Source organism: Semicossyphus pulcher, unplaced genomic scaffold (genome assembly GCF_022749685.1).
Source record: "Semicossyphus pulcher isolate SPU_LCO1_2020_fin unplaced genomic scaffold, fSemPul1.0.p SCAF_6, whole genome shotgun sequence".
Classification (NCBI taxonomy): domain Eukaryota; kingdom Metazoa; phylum Chordata; class Actinopteri; order Labriformes; family Labridae; genus Semicossyphus; species Semicossyphus pulcher.
This window is the reverse complement of record NW_027211737.1, coordinates 4,418,719-4,446,415: the sequence shown is the minus strand read 5'-3', so window position 1 is coordinate 4,446,415 and position 27,697 is coordinate 4,418,719. Positions and strand designations below refer to the sequence as shown.

Here is a 27,697-nt window from a genome sequence, read left to right as displayed (position 1 = left end):
TTTCTTATAACAAATCTAAACATCAGTTTAGCCTTCCTCGTTTTATCTTTTCACTTGAATTATTTCAATTGGCAGCATTTAAGAAAATCATGGATCTTACGAGACGCACCTGAACACAGCACAGATGAAAACAGAAGTCATGTGTCACGTGCGGTAAGCGCAGGCGCAGTTGAATCCAATGCAGTCAATTCGAGTGTGTGGAAGTTTTTGCAACGTAATCTTGAAACATGAGTAAGATATTAGCTTTTTTCACGGTAACAGTGACCCTGTTTGTTGCCGAGGTGCTGCACGCGCTGCCGTACAGTTATTTCCAGGTAATGTTTGTAGTTTTTAAATATCTGATAATGTGTTCCTCATACGCTTTGGATAATTCAAACGTCTCGTGCCTTTCTTCTCGTGATTGATTACACAGCTGACAGAGGATCTCTTATAAACTGTAACTTCGTGAATAATAGAATAATTAAGTTTGATATCCGCTGTGTTCATTTTGCAGTCAAGAAAACAACATGGAAACAAGAGAGAGCCGCATATCACAGAGCTGTACTTCACGCAGACTCTGGACCATTTCAACTTCAACAGCATGGGGAACGGGACCTTCAATCAGCGCTACCTCCTCATAGGTGAAACTTCTTTCAAACCTATTTCAAGTGTAACATATAAATGAGCCAATGAATAATTTTGTTCTGTTTTATATTTTAGATAACTTCTGGAAGAAAGGCTATGGTCCCATTTTCTTCTACACTGGAAATGAAGGCGACATCTGGGAGTTTGCGCTGAACTCTGGGTTCATCACAGAGTTAGCTGCACAGCAGAGAGCCCTGGTTATATTTGCAGAACATGTACGAACACAGTTTGTACATCATGTGACTAAAGGGAACTGGATGGTTAAAGTTTGACTCATACTGTCAGCAGATTTTAACTCCCCACAATCTGCATTTCTTCTTTTCCAAGGCACTTTGATTTCAGCTCCAGTCACTTGAACAAACAAACCAGCATTACTGATGTAGTCAGCTGGTGAAACTGAAAATGAACAGATGTGAGAGGCTATGAGGAAATCCCTGTTGCTTTCTGAGGGTTAAAAAAGTGGCTTTGGAATTCATGTCAACATATTTATGTAACGATTTATCATTTTATTTTTATAAGAGCTGCAACAACCAGTTTTTTTTATCTATGGGTTGCTAAGTCGCATAGAAATTATTTGAGAAGCTGGAACCAGAGGGTTTTTAGATGGGAAAAACATCATGCAATAACATTTAAGTTCTAATCAAAGAAGTTGTTAACCTTTAGCTTATATTATTGTGCTCATACAGGGCTGAGCTACAGAACAAATGCTGAAAACAATGTTTGGAGTAATTTTATGTAGTTGTCCAGCAGAGGGTTCTCTGACTTTATAGTTTTCAATCATCTCAGCATTTTCTGCAGCACATCAAGCAGAGCATCACAGCTGAACAGACTCTCTTGACTCTCTTTTCATTCTTGAGCACCTTCGTCCTCCTCTCTCACTCTTCCAGAGATTCTACGGTAAATCTCAACCGTTCGGCAAAGACTCATTCAACATCCCTCAGATCGGCCTGCTGACGGTGGAGCAGGCGCTCGCCGACTACGCCGTCCTCATCACTGAGCTGAGACAGCAGCTGGGAGCCACACAGTGTCCGGTCATCGTGTTCGGGGGCAGGTATGATCCATTTCACATTACACACAACCCAGAAGAAGATAATTGTTGTAAAACACTTCACTAATTTATCCATTTAATCAATCAATCAATCAATGTCTGGCACTTCTCTGTAAGTTAATTTAACACAAAGTGCTTCACACCAAATATCCCACCCCTCATACTCACACAGACAAACACACACAAGAAGCAGACATGAATAAATGACTGTAATTAATAAAGAACTCATTAAAAATAAATGAAAATAGGAGCTGAGGAAACATTATCATAAATTGCATCAATTTACAGCGAGGAAACGGCAGAGACAGAGTGAGAAACACATTCAAAACTTTATTGGTAAATACCCACATATTCACCAGGAAGTAAAACAGATTAAAATACATAAATATATGGAACAGGTCAACAAATAAAACTCAATTAAAGGTAAGGTTAAATGACATAAATAATTAATATGCATGGAATATATAAATGAAGCTCAATTAAAGGGCAGACTAAAAGGTAAAACATATCTCAAATACTTTCTATTATTTGTTTCCAAAAATAAGCCAACTACTCCACTTTAACCATCACAGGTTTCCTTACATGCTGTCCTATATTTAAATTTGAAACCAGGTGTTCCTCTTTGTTTTAAACTTTTGGAGATGTTGTCCCACAATATGTGCTGAAACCTGCTCCTCTAAAAACTCCTCAGCAGACCTTACTGTGAGCACTGTAAGAACTTTGTGGAAGTTCAATTTGACGATTTTCTTTGAGTAAATGACTTTTGGACTTCTCTGATCATCCCATGACTCCAGTCACGCACAGTATTAATCCGCTGTGGCCTTTCTGGAATCTATTCCTGTTTATATTAATGTGCTGTGTACGATAAAATGCAAAGTGGGTTTAGGATTATGTGGATTTAACAGGCTGCGTGTGTCTGTTCATGACTGATTGCTACAGAGGAAACAATTCATGAGGCAATTCTGAAAAGTAACCAGAAGAGCACATCCTGGCAGGACTGACATGTCACTCATGGATTAGACAGTTCTGATGATGTCATGCAGTACGTTACCGTTTCTTCAGTTTATGTCTGGATTTAGGCTCTGTCACATCCATATCTGCATAAATGTTTGTGGCTCAATGAAAACTTCTGTCAGAACATATAAAGCAGAGATGATTAGGAAATGGCATCATCTCGTTATTAGCAGAGTGCACGCTAAGGTCCCGATCATTGTATTTGTTTTCAATGAGAGGGACACTTTTTGCTAGCTGCTTTTGTGTTACTTTTTTCCGCTCTGTGCGCCTTGCGTTTTTTGTGAAAGACTCTGTGCGCCTCGAGTTGAAAAAACCTCAACTCAAAAAACACCCGACGTCATGGTCGTTTTTTCTCATTGTCCAATCAGACGAATGGAGAGGTGGGTCTTCTGTAGGGGTGACGACATTGAGTGATCACAGTGATCTTCCCTCTTTCTGAGGGTTTCATGTACCCACATGGATCTCTGCTTCCCTGTGTTTAATGTATTTGGGAACAGCCCTCACCATCCATCAAAGCCAGGGCACGTGCCCTCCGCCTGTCCATTTTTAATGCAGATGTAACTAATCTATTGAACACAAAGTTAAGTATTTTAGCTAGCCAAAATAAATAGGAACAGATCTGTCAGTTTACAAAATAAAGTTAATGACAGCTAATGATTTGGTGGTTGCTTTAACAGTAAAAAAAAAAAATTAAAAAAAGGTAAAGCTCCCGTCTGATCGGGACCTAACTCCACAGTTTACAATACTGTCAGCACTGTGTGCACAGCCGAGCAGACGCTGGTCAGCACTGTAACTGGTTGTCAGTGTTTGATAATGGTCTCTAATACAGTCTGTTGTTAATGGGAGCAGCCTCCTTTGTGCCTTTGCAGAGTCATGTTGGTGTAAAATCTACATAGAAAAGGTCTGTTTTCACTCCAACTCAAAAATTCACTATATTGGTCCTGACTGCTTGTTTCTCCAGCAACACTGTGTAACACTGTACTGTGTGCCAAAAAGGAAATATGCAATAAAGTCACTTTCTATTTCATGGCCCAACTCTCACTCTAAACACATTTTAACACCAACTATAATATTCATGTTGGTCCGTCTCGTCTCTCCTTGTAGTTACGGTGGGATGCTGTCAGTCTACATGAGACTCAAGTATCCCAACATTGTGACTGGAGCGCTGGCTGCCAGCGCCCCCATCCTGTCCACTGCCGGGATGGGAGAGTCCAGGCAGTTCTTCAGAGACGTTACAGCAGTGAGTGCACAAACGCTCCTCTGTTTGTATGGTTCAGACTGAACAGTGTACTGTTTTTATTAAGGTAGTCTGCCCTGCTTTACTGCTCGCTTTCTATCATTTCTTTCTTAATTTCTTTACTTCCTGATGACTGTCTTTCTCTCCAACCCATATCTTGAGACCCATTCATCTGATAGACTTCACACCAAAGGGAGTGCAGTGTAGAGTTTAAAGTCGTGTCTATGAGCAGGACTCGAGAAAGCTGCCAGAGGCCAAACACTCCTCTAGTCGGCCTAAACTGTAACTAAGAAAGGTTCCAAAATATCTGAATGTTGTCGATGAAAAACTTTTTAGTGCAGGCTGGATTATGTGTCATTCCTCACTGTATTTTCAGGTCCAGCTTCTTTTCATTCAGAACGATCTGCAAAATAAGGCGTTTCCTATCCCTGCTGATGTTTGAATAGTCAGTCGTACAGTTTTATCATCCACTCCCTTGACAGAGGCATCGTTCAGGCTATCACTTCAACAAAGAGAAATCTGACATGTCTGTAAATATCTTCAAGGTCTCGTCCCTCTTCAACCATTTGTATTCCTTGTTTTTAATTGTCTTCAGCTGTTTTATTCAAATCTAAAGGTCTTTGTAAGACAGTTTGGTACCTGTTTGCTTTTTAAAGTGCCACAAGAATTAAATCACTTTTTTTCTCTTCCAAAGGATTTTGAGAAAGTCGCCCCTGAGTGCACAGACGCCGTGAGAAGCGCTTTCCATGAGCTGAAAGAATTAGCCGACAACAGAGGTAAATCTGTGTGACAAAGTTCCTTGTGAAGAGAAGATGGACTCAGTTTATTGTGCACAAATGACAGGAAAAATTAAAGTAACAATCTTGAAGATTTCAATATCCCTCTGTCGATAATCGGTAATTATGAGAGCACTCGTTTGCCTTCATCTGAGCGTCGAGTTTGTTTCTTTTTCTTTGGATTTTCAATTATTTTTTCAGTTGGAAGTCTCTGGCAGACCAACCACTGCTGGCTGATGGGAAACGCGTCACTAACTGGGCACCGCTTGTGATTCTTTCTGTGAAAGTCGCCACAGACACCCAGTCTGTAATACTGCTAATGCAAAGGCTTTCATCAGTGGGCCATCGGCTCACTCACCATTGTGTTACCTCATTCAGAGATAGATAGAGACTTAATAGACATTTATTTACAAGGAAGAGGTTGGATCTTATTAACCTCACACCACCAGTGTAATGATTTAACAGCAATTAAAAAAAAAACCTTGAATCTAAATTCAGGTAGTGGATAAATAGAGGCATGACTGTTTACTGTAATATAATAGAGAAAGGCATGTTGCAAAGAGAAAATTATTTTATAAAACTGTAAACTATAAAACTATAAAAATTTCTATAAAAAACAGAATTTGGGGAAAATGAGCCAATCACAGAACCTAATGAGATACAAGCGTACACTGGTAGTCCTATCAACACTTTACAAAGGGTAGTGGATCCACTGCAAACCACATCGAGGAAACATGTTAGAAAATGATTAGTACGGTAGATAAAAAATCAATCTGTAATGCAAATGTCCCACTGTTCTTGTTGTCACCAGTTTTCAGTCACATCCAGTCTGAGTTCTTGCTCTGTAAGGCTCCGACGACAGATCAGGACATCAAGCAGCTGTACATGCTGCTGAGGAACGCCTTCACCATGATGGCCATGCTCGATTACCCCTACAGCACCTACTTCATGGGCAAGATGCCGGCTAACCCTGTCAAGGTACATCACTCCTTCTGACACTACTCTGAAAACAGAGTGGAAACTTGTAGACTGTCAGCTCACTGTGTACAGTGTGCAAATAAATATGTTGTAGTCACAAATTAAATTAAACTACTAAATCCAAGAGATCCTCACCAGAAGTTCTATGTTTAAATTAAACAACAAGTATCTGACCAAATATAACCTTGTTTATCTCAAATATACATATTTTTACTGACCTCAGAAATCCAGATTTTGCAGACACCAGACTCCATTTACAAAAACAGTAATTTTATGTTGCAGTACATGTGAGTTAGTGGTCTACCAGTGCCAAGGCCTAGTTTGTGCTACTGCGTTGTATTGAATCTGAGCTATGTATTTAAAACCCCAAAGTCACACATTCATGCAAACAAACTAACTTATGGAGGCAGAGGTAGGCGACTAAGTCCTGTGTTCTGAGAGAAAATATGACTGAGAGCGATGTAACGTCTGTTTGTGGTTAAAAAAAATCATCCTCCTCTTCACAAAAAGGTCTCTCTCTGTAGGGATCCTTTCTGTAATGTTGTCACACACTAAGAATAACAATCTGAGTCAGTGGAAAAACAAGAACTGTTAGTGGATGCACTTTGATCAGGAACACAGCCCATCGCATTAGCTGAAGCAATCAACTGAAGCATTTCAAAACTTTTTGTACCTGTTAGACTTTTAGACCCCATAAAATATAAAAACATGGGGCCCAAGTGTAAAAATACCAGCAGTCCCCTTTAATATCTCTATAGGTGGTGTTTGGAAAATTCAATAAAAAGTGAATAAATAATTAAACTCTACTGTTAGTCAGGCAACGAGTAATAAAATATAACATTTAACAAAATGTTAATTTCCAGAATGGGAAAATGGATCTTTGTAACTGCATCACATATAATTAAAGAAGAACACGCACATTTGATTTAAAAATGCAATAAAACATTTAAAACAGTTTTAAAAGAGCAAATCATAAAGAAATGTGAGGTGATGTGAAGTGTGCAGGGTGCAATGCTATAAGATAAAACAAAAACAGCATAAATATCTATAACATAAATATGAATTTAAACATATATACAGTAACAAGAGTGGCACTTGAGTCAGATGTGTACCTGTGTTTGTGTTTCAGGTGGCGTGTGAAACCATGCTGAGAGGACCTGACCTGCTCGCTAACCTCAGGAACACTGCAGGTACACAGACACTGGTTCTGATTCACAGCAGATAATAATAATCATGTTTAATTTAAAGAAGTAACTTTGATCTACAATCCCGTTATTTCAGACCGGATGGTTTTTATTCGACATTATTTATTATTATTATTAATTATTTTATTTGATGGTTTTAAGCGAATGAAGAGTGGGAGACGTTGCAGATGTAGTTTACACAAGCAGCCAGCAGAGGGCAGCAGCCAGCTTTATTTTCTTTAGTTAAACTGAAATGGAAACAAAACATTTGTCCTGCAATATGCTAATGATGGAAGTGAATGGAAAGAAGAGATGCTTTAGACTTGATACTGTTGTGCATGCACCTGATCTGCATTACAGCTGATACATTTATATTAAGGGATGTAAATATCCTGCATTAAAGTCTGTAACTCCTGTCAGAGGTTGATGTTTACTGTACCACTTTACAATAAAGCTACTCTTACAAAGGGTTAATGATCAGGTTATTAATGAGGTCAAGTCACGGCTCTTTTCTATACAGAACATTTTAAAACATGAGGAGTTGTGTGCACAAAGAGCTTTACAGTTGAGGCAGATGGGTTAGAAGCTCAATACAGGTATATTCACTTTTAAATTACATTAGATTTTAACACTTTGCAAATCATAATTAAGCTTTTATAAAACTTTAAAGGAGGGAAAAAGAGATTGTTGACCTATTGTTGCCAAATTTTTACACATTTTTATTTCTGATGGCTCATTCGATATTCATTAACTGGTATTCAACCAACAGCAGCATAAATCTTAAATAATAATAACAATAATAATGATAAAATAATAATAACATCTTAAATCAAAAGGTTTCATTTGGTATATCAAATTAAGATGTGTGGCAAGTTTTGTTTACCTTATAATAAGGTTCCCATGTGCCAATGATAAAAGTTAGTAACTTATTAGTAAGAATAAAGAGATGTAAGCAGAGTAAGCCCACAATGATTAATGGAAACTGTTTTAATTTGTTTGCAATTATTTATTGATTTGTAAGTGACTTATATTGACTTATAGTGTACATGTTTTCTGATATATTTTCCACAGAACATTTCATGCAGAAAACAATACTTTGGGTGATTTAGAGCTGGTGTCACCATGCAGTTTGTCTGACTCCATATTTTACAATCCTCGCTGCTCTGTCTGCAGCAGGTGTAGCATCACACACAACCTCACTAGTTGACAATGTGTAATAGTGTTTAATATTATTTGATAAAGTTATTTGTTGAAGACAGCAGCTTCGTGAGTAGCTTTGTAAAGTCATAACGGTCCAAAAAAATCTGTATTGGATTTAAAACGTCTCTAATATTAACAACCTAATTATGAACTATTTATGAATCCTAATAAATGTATTTTTATTGTAATGTTCTTAATATATTCCATCCTGCAGGGATCGTGTACAACACCACTGGAACACTGACCTGTTTTGACCTGTACGGTCTGTTCATGGAGTGTGCTGATCCCACCGGCTGTGGACTGGGCTACGACAGCCTGGCCTGGGACTACCAGGTACTCCAACAACCAGCATCCCACAGCACAGCATGCTGTATCTGTATCTAATCAAAATGACTGTATAGGATAACGGTATTTGACCCTCCTAACATATTTTGGTGTCAAAGGGATTAATAGTTAAAGTAACAATCCCGAACTGTCTCACGTAAATAAATGTCTGAGAAGTCACTTTCCATCACCAAATGAGGTAACACAATGGTGACTGAGCCTATGGCCCACTGAGGAAAGCCTTTGCATCTACAGTATATAGTATTATTACAGACTGGGTGTCGCTGGCGACATTCGCAGAAAAACTCACAAGCTGCGCCTAGTTAGTGTCATAACCCGGCCCGTAAGGCCATGACAAACAAGTAGAAGAGACACGAGTTGCCAAAAGTAAATGAATTAATTTATTACAAAAAAAACGTAAGTTAACTAAGGAGATTACAAATACTATGATATGTGTGAAATCTGTATTATCAGTAGTGTACATGTGGGTGTGTGAGTATGGTGTGGTGAGATGTTTGAAGAGTGCACTAACACAAAGAACCAAACTAATAATGGTGCTGGCGTTGAGTCCAGAGAGCGAGAGAGAGAGAGTGCTCGCCGGAAGCTGCTGTATTTATACCCATGGAGCAATGGGCCCAAGTGCATCATATAGCTGCAGCTATTCAACCAGCTCCACTGCAAAGACACACATGGATTAATGCAATATACTAGTACTATGCAGGGGCTGTCACTTTAGTGACGCGTTTTCCATCACCCAGCAGTGGTTGGTCCGTTGGGGAGGGTAGGCGGAGCTAAGCAGCTGCACTTCCGGTTTCTGTTAGCATTGCAAGGAAATGGTAATCTACTATGTCTGACTACAGATACAACTCAACAATCAAAGAAAGAGAAACAAATCTGATGCTCAGATGAAGGCAAACAGTCTAAAAAGGAAAGCGACCATCAGCCAAGAAAATCAAGAGTTACACCATGACAACGGGAGCCAGCCGTAGACATCTGGTCAAATTGGGAAGTGTACTCCAGTAATTACCGATTATTGCCAGTAGTCGGTGCTTAGGAGCACGAAACTGAAATAATTGAGATTGTTATGCTTAAAAAAATAATAATAATAATTGGAACTCTTCCGGTGGACTTATTTAGCCAGCAGCAGCAAGACAGACTGTAATGACTGCAACAGTCTTTCAGGACAAATGTGCCTCCACATAGAGAAAGACCTTTTTATTAAAGAGTAACACGGTTATTCAATAGAATAAAACAACAGTACACTTTGAGATATGTACAAGATTTATTAGATAAAAGTGTCAGTATTTAAAAAATAGGTTCTGGTGTTTTTGACCGACAGCATTTCATGATAAGAAAATAAATGTCTGATAGCATCTATTTAGCTGTTTAAATAGATGTATTACCATCCTGACTCTACTCCTGTTGTGTTTTCAGGCGTGCACAGAGATCGACCTGTGCTACGACAGCAACAATGTGACCGACATGTTTCCTCCCATCAGCTTCAACGAGAGCGACCGCGAGAGTTACTGCTTCAAACGCTGGGGTGTGGTTCCTCGACCGAACTGGCTCAAAACCCAGTTCTGGGGTGACGGTGAGCACTGATCACTCACTGACACTTTTGACTCTCCTGAAACATTTACAGGTGTAATCTAGAAATGAGAGGTAAAGGGGTTTGAGCCTTAGGATCCCAGTACCCACATGTGTTGTGTTTGCAGGCCGGCTGCTCATTGTAGTTCTTGCGGCTGCCAGTGTCCTGTAAGGACTACAAACATGAAAGTTCACTGGGTCATGTTCAGTATTTTAAAAGCCTCGTAATGGCCTCATTTACCGTAAAGATCTCGGTGTGCTCAGATAAACTAGGGCCCTGTTGCACCAGTCAGACATAGAGAGGTGTGTGAAAGCCACAGACGGTCTATAAGAAGTGGACTCAGCCACCATGATGTCACTCGTTGGTTAGTGGACCCCCCTTTAGAATGCCTTGATTGTCATTTTTGCCATCTCATGTTTTTTTTTGGACACAGAAGTGACCATTTTTAGACCACAGGGTAGAAACACAGGGTAGAAACACATTGCTCAGTCTCTATTCTTGATGACAGGTTGCCATGACAGAGACTTGTCAATCACAGGTAGCCACTTCCTAAAACATCCCCTGCTTTAATAGTTTAAATGGGACTATAGTTTACTAAATGAACATCATGCTGTATTGAAGAAAACCAGAGAGTGAGACAATAAAGTCTTTGGGAAAATGTTTACTGAGGTAATAAATCAAGAGAGAAGTAGGACTATTAGTCACTCCCTGCTGGCCATTAGAAAGAACTGAGGCAGTTCCTCACTGGCTTTACTTTAGAAAACAAGAGGTAATGTCCAATGGAGGCACCATGGGTTAGTTCAGGAAAGTTAAAGTAAACTCCTCCACCTTAATGTCAGTGGAGAGACCGTGACTGTGGCTCATGCAGAGGTGACAGAGATGCTCTCTGATATTTGAATTTCCAGTTTGGGGATGAAAAAAAGTTCCAGAGTTTTCCTTTATTCTGTTTCTCCATCATTTTTTTGTCTTTAACGAGCTCTTCTCTTGTTTTCAGAACTCAAATCAACCAGCAACATTATTTTCTCCAATGGGAATCTGGACCCGTGGGCCAACGGAGGGGTAAGAGATCACACAGAGTAACACCTCAGAAAACTGTCATCACAGTGTGACTCATTCAGCTCTGTGCTGTTCAGGTGCGCCAGTCCCTCAGCCCATCACTCGTAGCTCTCAACATCTCGGGAGGAGCTCATCATCTGGACCTCAGGTACAGCACGCCGGACTCACTTTAATCCTTTTGTTTTTTTAAACTCACAGAGAAAGAATCTCTTCAGACATCTGTCTGTGGTTGTTTTTCAGAGGGTCGAATGATGCAGATCCAGTGTCAGTAATCATCGCCAGGAGGACTGAAGCGGATCTCATCGCACAGTGGGTGGACAACGAGAGGGTCCGATTAAGAAAGTCACCTTGAAGCACACTTTGTTTTTAGGACCGCTAATCAATTTCCTGTCAAATCATGAGTAATTTTCAAGATCACCGTGGCAGAATTCAGGTTCACTCCAGATATTGTGTACACCAGCTGTAATAAGTGCGATTTCAATGTGCTCATCCTGGAGAAACCTGAGGGAACTTAATGTCACTGTGTGTAATCAATTTGCTCACTTCTGAGTGTGTTGTACAGGAAGGAAAATTACAACTAATCATGGACCGCTCCAGGAAAATCTCCCAACTTAATCAACATCAAATTATCTGGATTTAAATGATTACATGTCTATATCATTAAATTGTTTCCACTTTATTTTCTTGGTTATTGATTTATTATTACATTTTAAAAGTCAGAACTTTTTCATGCTAATACAAGGAAAGTGGCATATATGAGACCTTGCATCAGTGACATGCTGCTCTGTGCTGGATTTCAGCAGAGACTGGAGGATAAGGACGGTGGAAATCACTTTAGTTTGTTTGTACTCTCATGACTGTGACTGCGGACGTGCTTTGTTTCATGACTCAATGATCAACACAAATGTTTTTTATCTGTTCAATAAAATCTCTTTTTATTTGTACATTTAGTTTTTTACAAAATAAAGCCGTTCCAGCGTTTTTTACACACCATGTGACGTAAACAATATATTGTGTTTGTTTTGAAAAGATTGAAATAAATAAAACTAATACATTGAACCATGAACCAGCCACCCATTGACCAGACTGTGGAAATTCACCATGACCATCAATAATACTCTGACAGAGAAACCTGTTATACATTATATAAATCCGAAGCATCCTTTAAAACACATTAGTTCACATGTAACTGCAAAAGTATCTGAAATGTGTAATGACCAGACTGTTAATGGGCCTTATCACTCTATAACTAAAAGATGGCAGTGTATGTTCCCAAAGTGACTTTTAAAGGCCCAGAAAAATCTAAATTCAGTACCTATAATTCCTGTAAACTGATGATTAATGGGTGCTCTCGCAGCCGGCTACATCAGCTGCTCTACATGCCAGGCTTTCAACCTTCATGATGAAATGTAAAAGCTGCATTACAGCTGTATTTGTCGTTTATACTGTGGACTAAATCAGGTTTGGGGGACGCTGCAATTTAACGTGCATTCAGGTGGTTCCACCTTAAAATTAACTTGTGATAACAGTCAATTGTGCCTTCATAATGAACATGAAGAGAGAGACATCTCTGTGTGCAGCAACCTGCTCAGTCCTCCATGACTAATCCTAAAATACTAACACCACACTTCAAAAACCCACACTGCTGAAAGTGTTATCAAAAGCACTGAAAAATATCTCCTTTGTTGTTAGTTTTTCCTGAAAAAGGTGGCTTTGGAAAAATGGCTTTTTTATTGTTAAAACCCCGAACAAAATCAAATACCGGGGTCGCTTCGATTCTCAGCGTCTCTTTGGCTCGGGGAACGATGCTGGACCTCATCCAGGGAGGGATCACACAGAGCCCTTTAGCAGGATTTAAATACACACACTGGTAGAGATTAGTTTTATGTAAAGCTAATGATTACTTTGAAGAACTGCTGGAAATATATCAATCCTTCTTTCATCAGTAAACTGGAAAAATAGTCTTTTCTGCTGTGATCACAATGAATACTGTAGCAACGTGTGCAAATGTAAAAACAGCCCCGAATGGATAGAAATGACAGCTAACAGATGTTATTTCAATGTTGTCTGAAGCAACAGTAAAGGCACATGTGAGACAACACCAAGGAAGAAATATTTACAAGTTTGGTCTCAAAAGTAAAGTAATAATATTTACAGGAATGACTGCAGCTGCTCCAAAGCTGCTGCTACTACAGAAAACTGAACAGAATGCACAAGGAGAGCTCGGCTAAAGCTAAGAGCTAGGCTAAATTAATATTTAAAATTTCTTTCACTAATAAGAGAAACAAATGTACGCTACACCTTCCCAAAGAAAATCACAAGAGAGGAAAGAAGAACATTCACAGAAAAGAGCAAAGACGCTCCTCAGAAAACTACAGAGCTTCACAGTTCAGAAGAAAATCTGCTGCCTGGCAATAAGACGAGGTCATCTGAGCTCTGGTGCACACTGATGCTGCGTTCAGGTCAAATGGGAATACACAGCTTCAGCAGCCGTACATGCAAAACTTGTAGAGGTTACCAGCAACTTATCATTCTCCAAATCAAACCTCTCAACCATTTAAAGTAATTTTTTTACATTCATTTTTTGCAGGAGAAGATTTTACATGAGAAAGAAAATATGATGCATTGCTACAAATAGAGATGCACCATAATATCGGCAATAGCTTTTCTGCCCATATGACGGTCCAATAAGGATGCTTTAATTATAGTAACATGATGTAAGCGTTGACTAACTGATACAGTGAATGGCAGAATGCAACTCTAAATTTGGCCCAGTGAATGTGTACCTGCCTATGGGCTGTCACAATAAAAGTAGGCTTAGTAATATGTGAATTTCACTACAGCCCAGTTTCCTCAGCTGCAACATGTAAATACTGAACCTAGTGGTTTAAAACATATCTTTGTAAATCCCGTTTTTTGCTATCCGGGATCAGCCAATCCATCTTACGTTTGTCCTGGTTTTTCAAAGTAAACTGGAATGGCTCAAAATGTTCCACATACAGACTTGTCAGGAATATTGAATCCAAATTAACTGTGCTCTAAATGGGACTACATGTCACACTTTGTCCACAGGGGGCGCCATCACTACACAATGAAAGTTCCTCACACCTGCTTTAAATCAAATTTTTATGTTTGTTTTTTTTAAAACGACCTGTTCTCAAGATTTGATCTAATCTGATAGCTGTCTTCTTGGGCTTAAGTTTAAAAACTTGATTTATGGTTTTGTTGCATTGTTTACTAGGACATTATAATAAAAAGATTAATCAAAGGACATTGTGACAACTTTGGTTGCAAAAAATCCATTTGATATCCTCCTACATAAAGAGCCCTGCCAAGTTTTACTTAGTTGAAACATTAATCATTTTACTTCAGCAGAGGACCTAGAATTGCTTCCAACACTTATAAACAGTATGAGAAGAAAATCTTTCATAGGCTGAGAGACTGATATCAGTGGATATATAAGGAAGATCATTAGGGACAGGCATGGAGAAAAAGGAGAGGAGGGAGATATTTTTAATTGTGCATCACTTTGCGGCTGATCAGTGTCATCCATTAATCATGCTGCAGTGAACACTTTCCAAGCTCTGTTTTCTCCATCTGATGCAGGATTTCATGCAATAAAGTCACATTTCCCGTATGACATGAACGCAGCATAAAGGAACTGTAAATATAAAGTCTGACGGACTCATGCCCTGTCAGGAAGCTTCAACTTCAGCATCTGAGAACAGCTCTAACCAGAGCACCTGATGACTGCATGACACACAGTGTGACGACCCCTGCAGGAGCACATGTGTCAGCAGAGCAGTCAGGCTGTCGGTGCAGCACGCAGGAGGTGGTTTCAGGTCAGACAGATATTTGCTACGAAGGCAACCAGCCTGCTGCCTCTCCCAGCACTCGGATCAGAACCAGATCAGATACAGGCAGCGATGGAAATGGTCATGTGTTACTCAGGGTCCATACAAATTAAACCTGTCCAAAGACTCAGCTATACTTAATTTCTCCATTTACTTTTCTGTCGGAACACAAACAGTAAAAAGCAGTGCTCAGAGTAACTTTTTCATTTAACAAAATGTCACCCTCAATTTTGATGACTTTCTCAACAGCTTCCAGCTGGCCTGAAGCTAGTGAGGATGACGAAGCTGAGACAGAAATGCTACCAAAAAACATCTGTGACGCTACTTTGAGGACCTGTGATGCTGCACCTTCTCATTGGCTGTTCAGGTTGCAGCAGAAATTGTTGCACAATATATTATATTCTTTTCATGAGCACAATTTAGAAACAGTTTAACAGCTATTTGTGATTTCCCCATATAAAAAAACACAACAAAAAATGTAACACTCTGGAAGGAGTTTCCAGAGTGTCCCCACGACTTACACCACTGGATACGGGCTTCATAATGCTGCTTCCGAAACTATTTCCACTGTAATACTTAGAACACGAGGGGGTAAAAAGAACAAAAGTTTTATGTGGACTATTTTCTGATGGAAAAAGGGCTCACTCTACGCTACTACAGGTTCACAACTGTAACGGAAATATAAGCTACAAGCAGTTCTTAACTTAAATGTATCCTCCTCCTGTTAACATGTGGTTAAGACATCTTTGATTCAAGTCACAATCAGGTTTTTGTTGAATGCTGATGAGCGGTCAGGACGACCAATGCTCCTCCAGCATGAACTCTGTCGCTACCAGAGGTTCACGAGCAGTTAAATTAAACAAACAAGGCTCAGCCACAGACTGAACAAGGCTCATCTTTTCCATGGCTGTTAGCACAAAGCTGATTCTATCACTAAAGAGGAGGCTTTCTCCATCTGTGGTCTGTGTTCAACTGTCACTGAGACAGAACACAAAGGAATCATCTTGTTATTAGACCGTCCCTGAGATGTTTGTCATGTTTATATGTGCAGTTTTTTTTACTTCCTGTGTTTGTGTGTTTGTGTCACGCAGTGGAAGGCCATATAGGCAGGGGATGAGCTTCAGTGTTGAAGACATACTGGTCCAGGCTGATGAGGTTGGGGTCGTCTGAGAAGAGCAGGTACAGATATTTCAGCGTCTCTCCCAGGAAGAAGCTCTCCATCTTGTCTCGAGGACTGGGGTAGTCCGGATCTCGCACGTTATTGATGGAGGTGTAGCCACCAGAGGAAATCTGAGTGGAAAAGCACACATAGTCCAATGACACTATTTTAGAGCATATAAAGTGTTTATTTACGTCAACTCTACAAAAGGTAATTATTTAACACTGGGGATGAAACTGAGCACAGTCCTAAATAAATACATAGAAAGTCTCTTTTTTTGACTAAATCAAATGCAAGTACCGTTTGGCTCACTCAGTTTCAACACCTTTACTGACCTTGGTGTACTTGTTAAAGTTTTGGAGGATCTCCCAGCCCCAGTCCTGGTACTTGTGGTCCCCGGTGAATCTGTACAGGTAAAAGAGGCTCTCCACTGTCTCTGGTCGTAGGAGGTTGTGTCTGTCTGCAAGCTGTCACAGAGAATACAGAGGAGACAAAGTAGTTTATATTAGCCACATCTGAGATACTTTAAGTAGGAAGTTTGTGTAATGTTTCCACATTTGTTCCAGCATCTAGGCAAGACCCTTATCAAGGTGATACAAAATGAGTTTGTAGGAAAAGACTGAAGTTTTGAACTTGACATTTCTGCAGAAGTAGTAGCGGACCCTCTCAGCAGCCACTCTACCTTTACTTCGATGTCTCTGGTGCTTCCCTCATGCATGTTGAAGTGGACGATCTCTGGACTGAGGCCCGTCTCCATCTGGACATACATCTGGTAGCAGGTCTCCATCAGCTGTTTGGCCAGATCCATGTGATCAGCGGGCAGGCCGTTGTGAGCCCCGAGGGCCAAAGTGCCCGGCAGGAAGCACACGAGGTGGTCCTGAAACAAACACAGACCGGTTCAACAACAAATTGTTAACCAAAAACAACATATTACAGGCGCTGCTGACCTCGCTGTCTATGCTAGCTGCTGTTGTGCAGTCAAATTATGCAATTTATAATGCAACAGCTGCCTAAATGTGCCGGAGGGAAGCTGATATGTGAACGATTCCTGCGTCCAGCACAGTTATCCTACATGGAGCACCAGAATTTTAGGTGAGAGAACTAGTGTTTGTGTACACTAGCACGCACATGCCCAGTGCACGTGAAAGGTGACCTGCATTTTCAGACGTGTTATTATGGACAGAGATAAGTTCTTAAAACACCTGTCAAGTTTAAATGTGTGTGAATATTACTGACCATTTTAGGGCTGAACTGTCCGTGTGAGACCTCTCCAACAAAGGTGAGGCCATTAGGTGAAGACTTCTGCAACATGTTCCTCTTTACACCTTCCATTGCCTCCAGATAGTCCTCCATGAGCCTGAAATCACAACGGAGGGTCTTTATTTTACATCTCACAAAAGAATACTTTGAAGGCCAAAATGTGGTATTTACTTTGTTTTTATTTTATCTTTGCTGGAGATACGTTGTAACAACGATTGTTATGTATTTGATGTGATTCGCACACCGCACACTGGGTGGAGCCTTGGTTCATTGTGCATAAAGCCAAGGCTCCAGGTAATTGGGGCCAGGTGTGTGACCGCGTCAGCTTGTCAGCGTGTGGGAGTGTTTGAGTGTGTTTAAATTAATCTGTTTCATATTTAATATTATAGACTGCTTAATGGAATCCCTGTTTTGTTTATTAGAAAGACAATGCTGAATAAATGGATCACAACATCCAAAAGCAAATACGCATGTGGACATTGGGTTTGTTGCTTCGTCCACAACACGCGTCCAAAACTTGATTCAATTCGACCCTCAGTGTAAATTTAGATAAAAAATACAATTATTTTTTAGTATACTGAATGTATTAAAAATCTGCCAATGAGGGCTGTTTTGCTTTTCATAGTGACTAACCCTCTTATTAGTCGACTGCTGCTGCACGAGGCCGACACCTTCAGGTTAGAATTTTAGCGTCAGTCTTTCAGCATAACAATAACACACTTAGCATTTTACAATAAGGCTTCTTTGTTTGATAAATGCGGGCGCTGGTATGTGTGCCTACAGCCAGAGACTGACGATGGACTTGCACATTACTGAGGATGACACTTTGCTATGTAATATACTGATGTTTACTGTGTACAGTCCCCTAGAATACACAAACAGCTGTGGATTTCCCCAAGATCTTATGTAGGCCAAAACCCAGAAGTGACACAAAAACACATTTCACACAAATAATTCAGACACTCAAAGCAGCTTAATCTAAGCCTGTGCCCTCCAGCGCGTCTGAGTGTCTGGAGGGGATCGGTGTTCCACTTTATTAATCTTTCAGCAGTCCCACTGACACAGCCAAAGAAACCAAACGCTGGCAGATTAACATAAACACTTCATTTCACTCTGTTCACTGATGCTGTAGCGATTAAATGTAGTTAAAAATGGTTGATTTAATAAATGCCTGTGGTGGGGATAGATGATGATAGCTGTAACACTTACTTCATGAGGCAAGTCCCATAAACTTAAAACTATTTTTTTCTTTTACAAATGTGCACATCACGTGATCATTTGTTGGTTTCAGATTCTCAACTGTGAGGATGTGCTGCTTTTCTTTCACGGCTCTGACACCGGCGTGTTTTCATCGTGTTTATATTGCATTTAACATAACCTAATGATGTCATCAGCTAATGTACAACTACAAGGCATAATATTTCATAAGATCAAATCAATTCACGAGAAAGTGAATATTGTTTATCTTTAGTTGACTCACTGGTTCTCCGTCTTGCCTCCCTGGATCCACTGCTTCAGCAGGTACTCATAGTAGCTGTCTGCTCGGGCTCCCAGTGTGTAGATGCCTTGATGGGTGAAGAGTCCGCTGTTCGTGTTGATGAACATCGGCACCAGACCATCCAGCTTTCCGTCCAACTTATGGACCTGTCTCATAACCTCTGCGACTGCAGCCTGGAAAAACAAAGTCAGAGGTCAGATGAGTGAAACTGTGAGGATTTTTGTCACTTTTATTTACTGACTCAGAGTAACCGGTGAGTGAAATAATCCTTCTTTCTTAATGTCACAATCCACACATACTCATACACGTCCAAAAGATGTAAATAATGATAGATTTAGATTATGTTGGTGCCTGCACATAAAGGAATAACTTCTTTGGCACTGAAGTATTTAACTAGAAGTGAATACTGCGAGAATGAAAAGCTGAAATGTAGCTAATAGTGCTTCAGATCACATTTAGTTCCAAACCAATCTGGTCAACAACAAAATAACATGCAACCCCGAACAATTATCAGTGCACATCCTAAATAAATAATGTGATGGTTGATGAAAAGGAGGAATACTTTATCTTACTGTGTGCGTTTTTATTTAATTAAAAAGATGAAAACCAGGTCCTGTGCATCCACCAGAACAAAAAACATTTTTCCTCTGACGTGGCAATCTTTTTCAAATATAAACCATCAGCTCACAAATGTGTTTAATCATTGAAATATCTCTGGGAAAGGAAAAGCTGCGTCAGAAGAAAAGCCGACAAAAGGTAAAAAAAAAAAAGGAGAACCAGCAGGTAGGTAAAAAAAAAAGGGAGGAGTCGTGTCCTTGTTTTAACATCTCCTACCGCTTCATCCGTGTTCCTGCATGGATGGGAGTGTTATTTAGGGGACTGAGAGCTAAACTCTTTATATCATGACCTTGTAGTATACACCGATCAGCCAGAACATTATGACCACTGACAGGTGAAGTGAATAATATTATCTCGTTACAACGGCCCCTCTCAGTGGGTGGGATATGTTAGGCAGCAAGTAAACATTTTGTCCTCGAAGTTGATGTGTTAGAAGCAGGAAAAATGGGTCAGCGGAAGGATGTGAGCGACTTTGACGTGGGCCAAATTGTAATGGCTAAATGACTGGATCTGAGCATCTCCTAAACTGCAGCTCTTGTGGGGTGTTCCCGGTCTGCAGAGGTCAGGACCTACCAAAAGTGGTCCAAGGAAGGAAAACCAGTGAACTGGTGACATGGCCAAGGCTCATTAATGTGCGTGGGGAGCGAAAGCTGGCCCATGCTGGTTCTCATAGAAAGGTGTCAGAACACACAGAGCATCACAGTTTGTTGCGTATGGGGCTGCAGACCGGTCAGGGTGTCCATGCTGACTCCTGTCCACCACTGAAAGCGCCTACAACGGACATGTGAGCAGAACTGGACAACGGAGCGTTGGAAGAAGGCGGCCTGGTGTGATGAATCACATTTTCTTTTACATCATGTGGATGGACGGGTCCTTGTGCATCGCTTACCTGGGGAAGACATGGCACCAGGATTCACTATGGGAATAAGGCGAGCTGGCGGAGGCAGTATTTCCTAATGGGAGTGGCCTCTTTCAGCAGGATAATGCGCCCTACCACACTGCAGACATGGTTCAGGAATGGTTTGAGGAACACAAGAATCAATCCAATCGAGCGTCTGTGGGATGTGCTGGACAAACAAGTCCGATCCCTGGAGGCCCCACCTCACAGCTTACAGGACTTAAAGGATCTGCTGCTAACGTCTTGGTGCCAGATGCCTCAGCACACCTTCAGAGGTCTGGTGGAGTCCATGCCTCGACGGGTCAGGGCTGTTTTGGCAGCAGAAGGGGGTCCTTCACAATATCAGGCAGGTGGTCATAATGTTATGGCTGATCAGTGTATTTCCAAACTAGACAGACTAGGAAATGGGTGTACAGCTGGAGACGGTGTAAGCCTATATTTATATATTCAGAGTCTACCATCATGTGTTTTGTTTCTATAACCAAATATAGTTTGACTACACATGACAGGGTTTTGGGTGCTAGAGCAACCAGATTAAAGATGGAACATGACTGTTTTTGTAACAGAATTCTTAAGGGGAACCCTTGTTGCTCTGTGGGCACGTACCATGTTAACAAGACTTCTTGGGTTTGGAAAGTGGCCCATCTGTTGTGACCCACGAAATTATAAGCCTGTAGTAGACAGCTAGCCACAGTCCGATTGGAAGAGATGACAAAGGCTGCTGCAAGGCAATGAAAGCAGCAGCTAATATCAAAGCTAATAAGAATCAATAAAAACAAGATCTAACTAGAAAACGCTAACGCCCCCCGTCTACAACAAAAGTTCCCCAATGTTGTACCGTCTGTAGCCACATTAGCAGCGCAGTGAGGCTTTATGCTAATGACACAATGAAACTACGGATGGATAAAAAACAGCGCCTGCAGATGGGAAGTGGTATCTGTTGGTGTTGTTTCGAAGTGCCATATTGTTATAATACAAATGGAACAAATGGAAAGCTGAGTCTTAAACTTTCAGGGCAGACCTTGAATCAGTGTGGTCGCCTCTCTCGTTGTATTACCTGATACTGTGGTTCCTGTGTGAGGCGGGTCAGCTCTCTGAACTCCAGCTGGATGCTTGTAACCTCGGCCACGGTGCTGTCTGACGTCCAGCGAGGAGGGTGGGCCGTGCCTTTCCCGATATTCACATCAGAGTATGGGATCTTGGACGGGGTGTTGAAAGCCGGCATGAGTCTGGAGCCGATGTCATTCTGCAGAGGAAGACAGCAGGTCACATGCAGGCCTCTGCAGATCATAGGCATGAAAACCGATGTGCCACTCCAAGGCCACCAGCGCTTACGAGCAATATTAAAGCTCCTGTGAAGAGCTTTTAGCTGGTCATGAAACAGACTGAAATTAATACTGATGCTTTGTTACAACTTCCAAAGCAAGTGAGACCATCATCGAGAAGATTTACTTTTGGTTCAAAATGTAGCCTTATCAGGGTGATAAATATGGCGGGTCTGTGTAAAGTGTGTTTACTGAGTCCTCTTGGATTTAAATGCATCAGAGACGCAGAACTTGTTCCTGGCAGCATCGCTGTATCTGTGTTCTTCAGTGTGCTTGCATCAGTCGTTTTAATATGGACATAAACTGATAAGAAAAACGTGCATGTGTGTTGACTCACAGCTTTTTCTAGGAACATGGTGTCTCCAGTCAGATGGTAGGTGCTCAGCAGGCCTCCCAGGATGCGGATGGTGCTTTCAAACAGGTTCACATCCACATTCTTGCTAAATGTGAGCTCTGTGGAAACCCACGCCTTCGCTTCTTCAAACTCTGCAACACATCATCACAAAATACTGAGAACTTACACAGAATCATTTATAAATGGACCTAACTAATCAGAAAGTATTTCATGAATACAACTGCTTTCAGATAAGATTACATCTAAACTACGATCATTATGATGAAATGCTTTCACTTGTTTGTTTCTATACTTGTCTTTTAAAACTTTAAAGCACACAGGAGGCAGGCAATTGTAACTTATTGGGCGTTTATTGCAGCTGTTTCTTTCTGAGACACACATTTTTACTGTGTTCATTTTTTTATTTTTCACTGTGTCTCTTACTAATAAAGAGATATACGTTTAAAGTTGGAAGGCACAAAGTGTCTGTGATCAAGGCTGTTTTTCTCTACCAGTTCATTTCCATGTCAAGGGGCCAATAAGGTGTGTAAAAGCAGAATTAAACTGGGGTGTTTTTAGCCATGGAATGCTTTGTCTACCTTCTTTAAGCCCCAGGATCCACATGGTATCCAGGGCGTCGATAAGCGTCAGGCCCAGGCCAAACCACTCGCTGTAGGACTTGGAGAGAGGCCTGAGCTCATCGTGGCCCCAAGCAAAGTCTTTATAACCCTTCCATGCATGTCTGAAAGCTTCCCGCACCGCCTCCGGCCTGTTAGCTTCTGGAACACACAACATACACACAAGATGCCGGTTATTATCTAAGTTTACAGAAAGATGGATAGATGTACTTTATTGATCCCAAACTGGGAAGTTGTGGAACAAAAGACTTAAAAGGAACAATTACAAAATACATCTCTAAAATTAGACTAAATGGTCACACCAACACATGAAACCTTTTCAATTCTGTGACGTTCTTTATTCTTAATAAATAACTGAAAAAGATAAGGGTAAATGAAGCAGCAGATACCTGACTCATTTGTTGATTTGGCGTTCTGGTTGGCGGGTGAAGCCGCCTTATTTTGCTCATCCTTGTTGACCTCTGTGGCCTGCTCGGTGTCAATCACCGCCCCGTGCCAGCTGAAAGTCAACACAGGATTCAGAAATAAACAATACAAATATATACAGTATGAACAAAAGTAGGTGACGGTGTGAATAAGGTCAAAATCTCACCTGATGACTCCCACTTCATTGACTTCTTTCCTGCTGTCAGCTGCTTTCGCCTCCACCACTGTATCTGACGTGTTTCCTTTCCTCTGAAGACGATTGGGCAGGAAAGGCGGGCCTCTCTTGTTTGATAATTTCCTCTGTGTCAAATAATACAAACAAGAAACCATTTAAATCTTAACTTTTTGTAAGAACAAGAATATATTTATATTGTAGTTGAATGTTAAACACACATTTACAGCTTCATTATAGATTTTTATCTTCTAAATAAACGTGTTACCAGTAAAACCCCCTTTTGGCTGGTGAGAGAGTTACGAATATGAGCGGTTAATTGTGTCAAGAATTTACTGAATAGACGACCTCATAGATGACTGTCATTATGTCAAAACTTTTCTTGTATAAACAGTTAAGGTTCCACTGAACTAACTATATTTAATTGAGCTCTAACAAAATGATCCTGATGAAAGCACTACCAATCAATGTGACCAGATATTCAAAATATCTCATCACTTCTTTCCACCAATTCTAATATCAAAATACTTCTGAGCCACACTACAGTCAGCTCACTGGATGCTTAATAGAACACTACATGCTGTTATCTCATTGTTAGCCCTATGCTAGCTTAAACAAACAGAAGCAGAGATGTAGAAACCTGGGAGGTTTGTTCTGGCAGTGGTGGTGGTCCCTGTTTGACTGGCTCAGGCAGCACATGTGGGACGACGGGCCTCAGGATGCTGTTTCTCTCTGTGTGCTGCTCTCCATCTGCAAGGCCTCAACACACACACACAAACATGTTTAGGATGAAAGTATTACAGAAGTGCAGTAACAGAGTTCAGGGTGGCAGGCCGGCCTAATGACTGCTAAAGAAACGATACTCAAACATTTGTTATTCTGTTCAACAATTCGGGCTCCCAGGACAGCATGCCAGCGGCTCTGACTTATAGGATGTCATTGATTTAATGTCTAGGGGCCTTACCTCTGAGGTGTTCAGTAACAGAAGGATAGGACGCTATTCCACAAATAAACAGAAGGACGAGGAAGAAGAGGATGAGGCTCCGCTGCAGCCTGGACAGCTGCTTCCATTTCTGCAGGTCACAAGATAGAGAGGAAAATACAGAATAATACTTTTATCCAGTACCACAAGTACTACAGATTATTTAAAAAGCAGATCATATCTTAGGGTAGTAATGGTTTACAGACTGCATGTGGCATTCGTAAAGCATGTACAAAATATTTCAAATACTGCTTTAAATTCATTTCCAGCTTTGCACTTAATCCTTCTCAACTCTGTATTTTAAGGTTACAAGAACAGCTGTGTCAACTGCAACTTGTTCTAAATGCTGACAAAACAAGACTGTGTTCTTTACCACTTCATGGATAGTAAAGTCAGCACTGTGTGAGAAAATGTGTTTGCTTAAATGCTCAGGAAATTGAGTTTGTATCTGCTTTATATAAATAATACCAAGGGTTTGAATTGATGACTTTTTGTCAAATATCCAGTATGTCTCAAAAAGTGCATTCTTATTTATCCATCTATTATCTATACCGCTTATACTGTCAGGGTCGCGGGGGAGCTGGAGCCCATCCCAGCTGTCCTTGGGCGAGAGGCGGGGTTACACCTGGACAGGTAACCAGTCGATCACAGGGCTGACACACAGAGACAGACAACCTTTCACACTCACATTCACACATACGGGCGATTTAGAGTCACCAATGAACCTAATGGTCTTTGGACTGTGGGAGGAAGCCGGAGTACTGGAGGGAACCCAAGCATGCACGGGAAGAACACGCCAACTCCACACAGAAAGGCCCACTACGTCCGAACCGGGGTTCGCACTAGGAACCGTCTAGCTGTGAGGCAACAGCGCTAACCACTGCACCACTGTGTCGTCGCATTCTTATTTATCTCCAACCATAATATCTATTGTTCTGAACTGAACTTCCAACTGTAACTGTATTTTAAACATCTCAATCAAAAAGTTTTTAAAAAATCTCTGATGCAAAAGCCTGTGGGAGGTTAACTACAGGCAATTTAGCTTGCAATACATTAGCAGAAAGCCTGCAGCATTGTTGTCACTGTCAGTACAAAAACAGCAATTTTTGAGCACAGCAGTTTTTGAATAAAAGTTGACCAAAATAGACAGAGTAATTTATAGTCATTTGCATCGCCCCACTCCTATTTTTCTTCCATTCAAAGGACCAGAGGAATATCCCAAATATGCAGTGTGCCATTTGTTTATGTGTTTTCTGCTGGTATGCCCTGCCCCTTCTTTCCTGGTATACCCGAGCCAGAGTTGATGGTAAACTCTCAATAATTCACCATCGGCACAATTATAGATTAGTTAGATTACTTTATAGAAAAGAAGACAATGGATTCTTCTGATTCAGAGTATTTTTTTTCACAGATATGTTGGCAAGTATTAAGAACTGGAAAATGTGGGACGCAAGAGCAGAGTCCTCTTCGTTATCAGGACCAAGCAGGGTAGGAAACCAGAACCCTGTCACAACAAGAGGAAAGAGGAAAGTTCCTTTATGAGCAGATCACAGATAGGACGAACTTACCCTCCAGCAGGACTGCCTCCTCCACTGCTTACTGTTGTTGTAACCTCCACCTCCTTTTTCAGCAAAGCTTATAGATACATAGTCCTTTTGAGATGGTGGGTGCATGTTTGTAGCTCAGCCCTTAAAGGAAGAGACACGTGGAACAGGAGTGTGAGTGAGTGGGAGAGCTGGATGGAGACCCTGAAGTTAGCTTCGACAGTTTTTTTTAATTTTTATTACTGGTGTGAAAGTGTATTTCTCTGCTGTTGACGCAGTGACTGTTTCGACTCTCTGGGCAAATGTAGTTTAAATTTTAAAAGGAATTGTTTTTGATCAGGGTCTAGTTCAATGTGGCCTTGGGTTGAAAAAAGGTGTGAAATCCCTTTCTGCATTTTAATCAAATAGGCCTAAAGGTTTTGCAAGTTTTAAAGTGTGTTTCAGACAGCGTCAAATGTTGAGCATGCTTTCACAACAGTAAGAGGAGCAAAAAGATCTGAAGGTAAGGATCTAACTTCAGCTCTAAACCACCAGGTGTTTATAAGAAGTGGACATAACCTCAAGGTTTTAAAGTGAAGCAAATGCAGACGTGTTAAACTTGCGACCTTTTAATGTCTCCCACTGGGGACACTCCACTGGTTGTAAAAATGTGTCTGACTGTATAGAAGTATATGAGAAAATTAGCCTCCTTCTCTCATATTTTTTTACTTTAGTAAACTTACCTAATGAGTTTATGTTCTCAATCTGTAGTTTTATCTTCTCCAATACAGTAAGATTCAATTTGTAAATGAATGCCCCGCTTGAAATAGACGATAAAGCAGGGTATGTTTTAGATGTTTTTAACCTGTGATTGACCAGGATAGAGACACAGTAATGTGCAACCACCCTCTTAACCACATATGGTCACATCTGGCCCTAAAACAACAAAATGGCATTGTCCTAAATACCAAACTCAAAGCTTCAAAACAGAAGTCCTCAAACCAATGTGTGCCGTCACACTTCTTATGTTCAGTCTTTTGTAGTAGCTCAAACACAGGGACAGGATGCAGCTGTCGTTTCAGTCTGGCTGGTAAATATAGGTGTGGTTGTGATATGATGAAAAACCAAAGCCATGTTTCCGATATGAAGAGGAGGGCTTTGCTCCACTCAGAGTCTAAATATAAGGTATATTTTGCTCACCTGCCTCTGTGGCAGGTCACAATTTTGTCTTCCAATGAAATCAATTAGTACGATTTAGTTGAGATAACACTGAGTCACTAATATCCTACCTGCCATTATATTAATCGAATATATCATGTGACCTGTCTCCCTAACTATTCATTACAATTGCCTTTTCAAAGTACAATTAATTTCTCTAGGTAGGCTGTAACCTATCTGGCATTGCAGTAGGCGACCTGAAGTCTTCCCCTGCCACAGCCAAAACATTTACCAGGTGCTAATTGATTCCCCTTTAATTCTACTTTAGCTCACACAAATGGCTTTAGGTACTGAGTGGTCATAATGCTTACATTACTTGATGTAACTTAATTTACAACACAAACAATGCGTAGTAGCATAACTATAACATAACGGTCGGTTGTTAGCACAGCTAGCTGTATAGCTGTCTTCACATCTGCAGTAACACCATTGATAATCAACAGGCTAATGTAGTTAACAGAGTTCGCCTTACTGTAACAGAATGTAGACATGGAAATCTCATCAAAACGTTATAACTTTAACCTAAGATATTACAAATAACTGACACCTTTGGCGGATTCACAGCCCCACTGTGGACCGAGGCATGACTTGAGGCCTAAAACAACCGATTACATGGGTATAAAGTCCAGCTCTTTAAAAGTATCGTAACAGCAAAAACGATTTTTAAAAACTAAAACCTTGGTTAATCTGGGATTTTAATCGGTACCCAGAAAATATTAAAATAAATCTAAAAATATTTAACTGACATTACCTATAAAGTATC

General features: G+C 40.6%; 2 protein-coding genes across 2 annotated transcripts; one reads left to right on the top strand and one right to left on the bottom strand.

The window, feature by feature from the left end:
- The first annotated feature begins 199 nt into the window (after positions 1 to 199).
- On the top strand, positions 200 to 12,005 carry dpp7 (dipeptidyl-peptidase 7). Its single transcript, XM_069683057.1, has 13 exons — positions 200 to 314; positions 494 to 620; positions 700 to 839; positions 1,512 to 1,675; positions 3,791 to 3,926; positions 4,618 to 4,699; positions 5,511 to 5,677; positions 6,807 to 6,867; positions 8,276 to 8,394; positions 9,820 to 9,976; positions 10,968 to 11,032; positions 11,107 to 11,177; positions 11,270 to 12,005. Exons 1-13 carry the CDS (start codon positions 228 to 230, stop codon positions 11,379 to 11,381), a joined length of 1,488 nt encoding a protein of 495 aa, XP_069539158.1. The 5' UTR covers positions 200 to 227; the 3' UTR covers positions 11,382 to 12,005.
- man1b1b (mannosidase, alpha, class 1B, member 1b) lies at positions 11,943 to 27,697 on the bottom strand. The gene is made up of 14 exons (XM_069683056.1): positions 27,686 to 27,697; positions 25,762 to 25,881; positions 24,176 to 24,284; positions 23,852 to 23,970; positions 23,206 to 23,339; positions 23,003 to 23,112; positions 22,575 to 22,754; positions 21,979 to 22,127; positions 21,374 to 21,562; positions 18,783 to 18,973; positions 17,279 to 17,399; positions 16,725 to 16,919; positions 16,378 to 16,509; positions 11,943 to 16,173 (listed from the first exon to the last, which is right to left on the bottom strand). The coding sequence occupies exons 2-14, from the start codon at positions 25,864 to 25,866 to the stop codon at positions 15,967 to 15,969; spliced, it is 1,941 nt and encodes a 646-aa protein (XP_069539157.1). The 5' UTR covers positions 25,867 to 25,881; positions 27,686 to 27,697; the 3' UTR covers positions 11,943 to 15,966.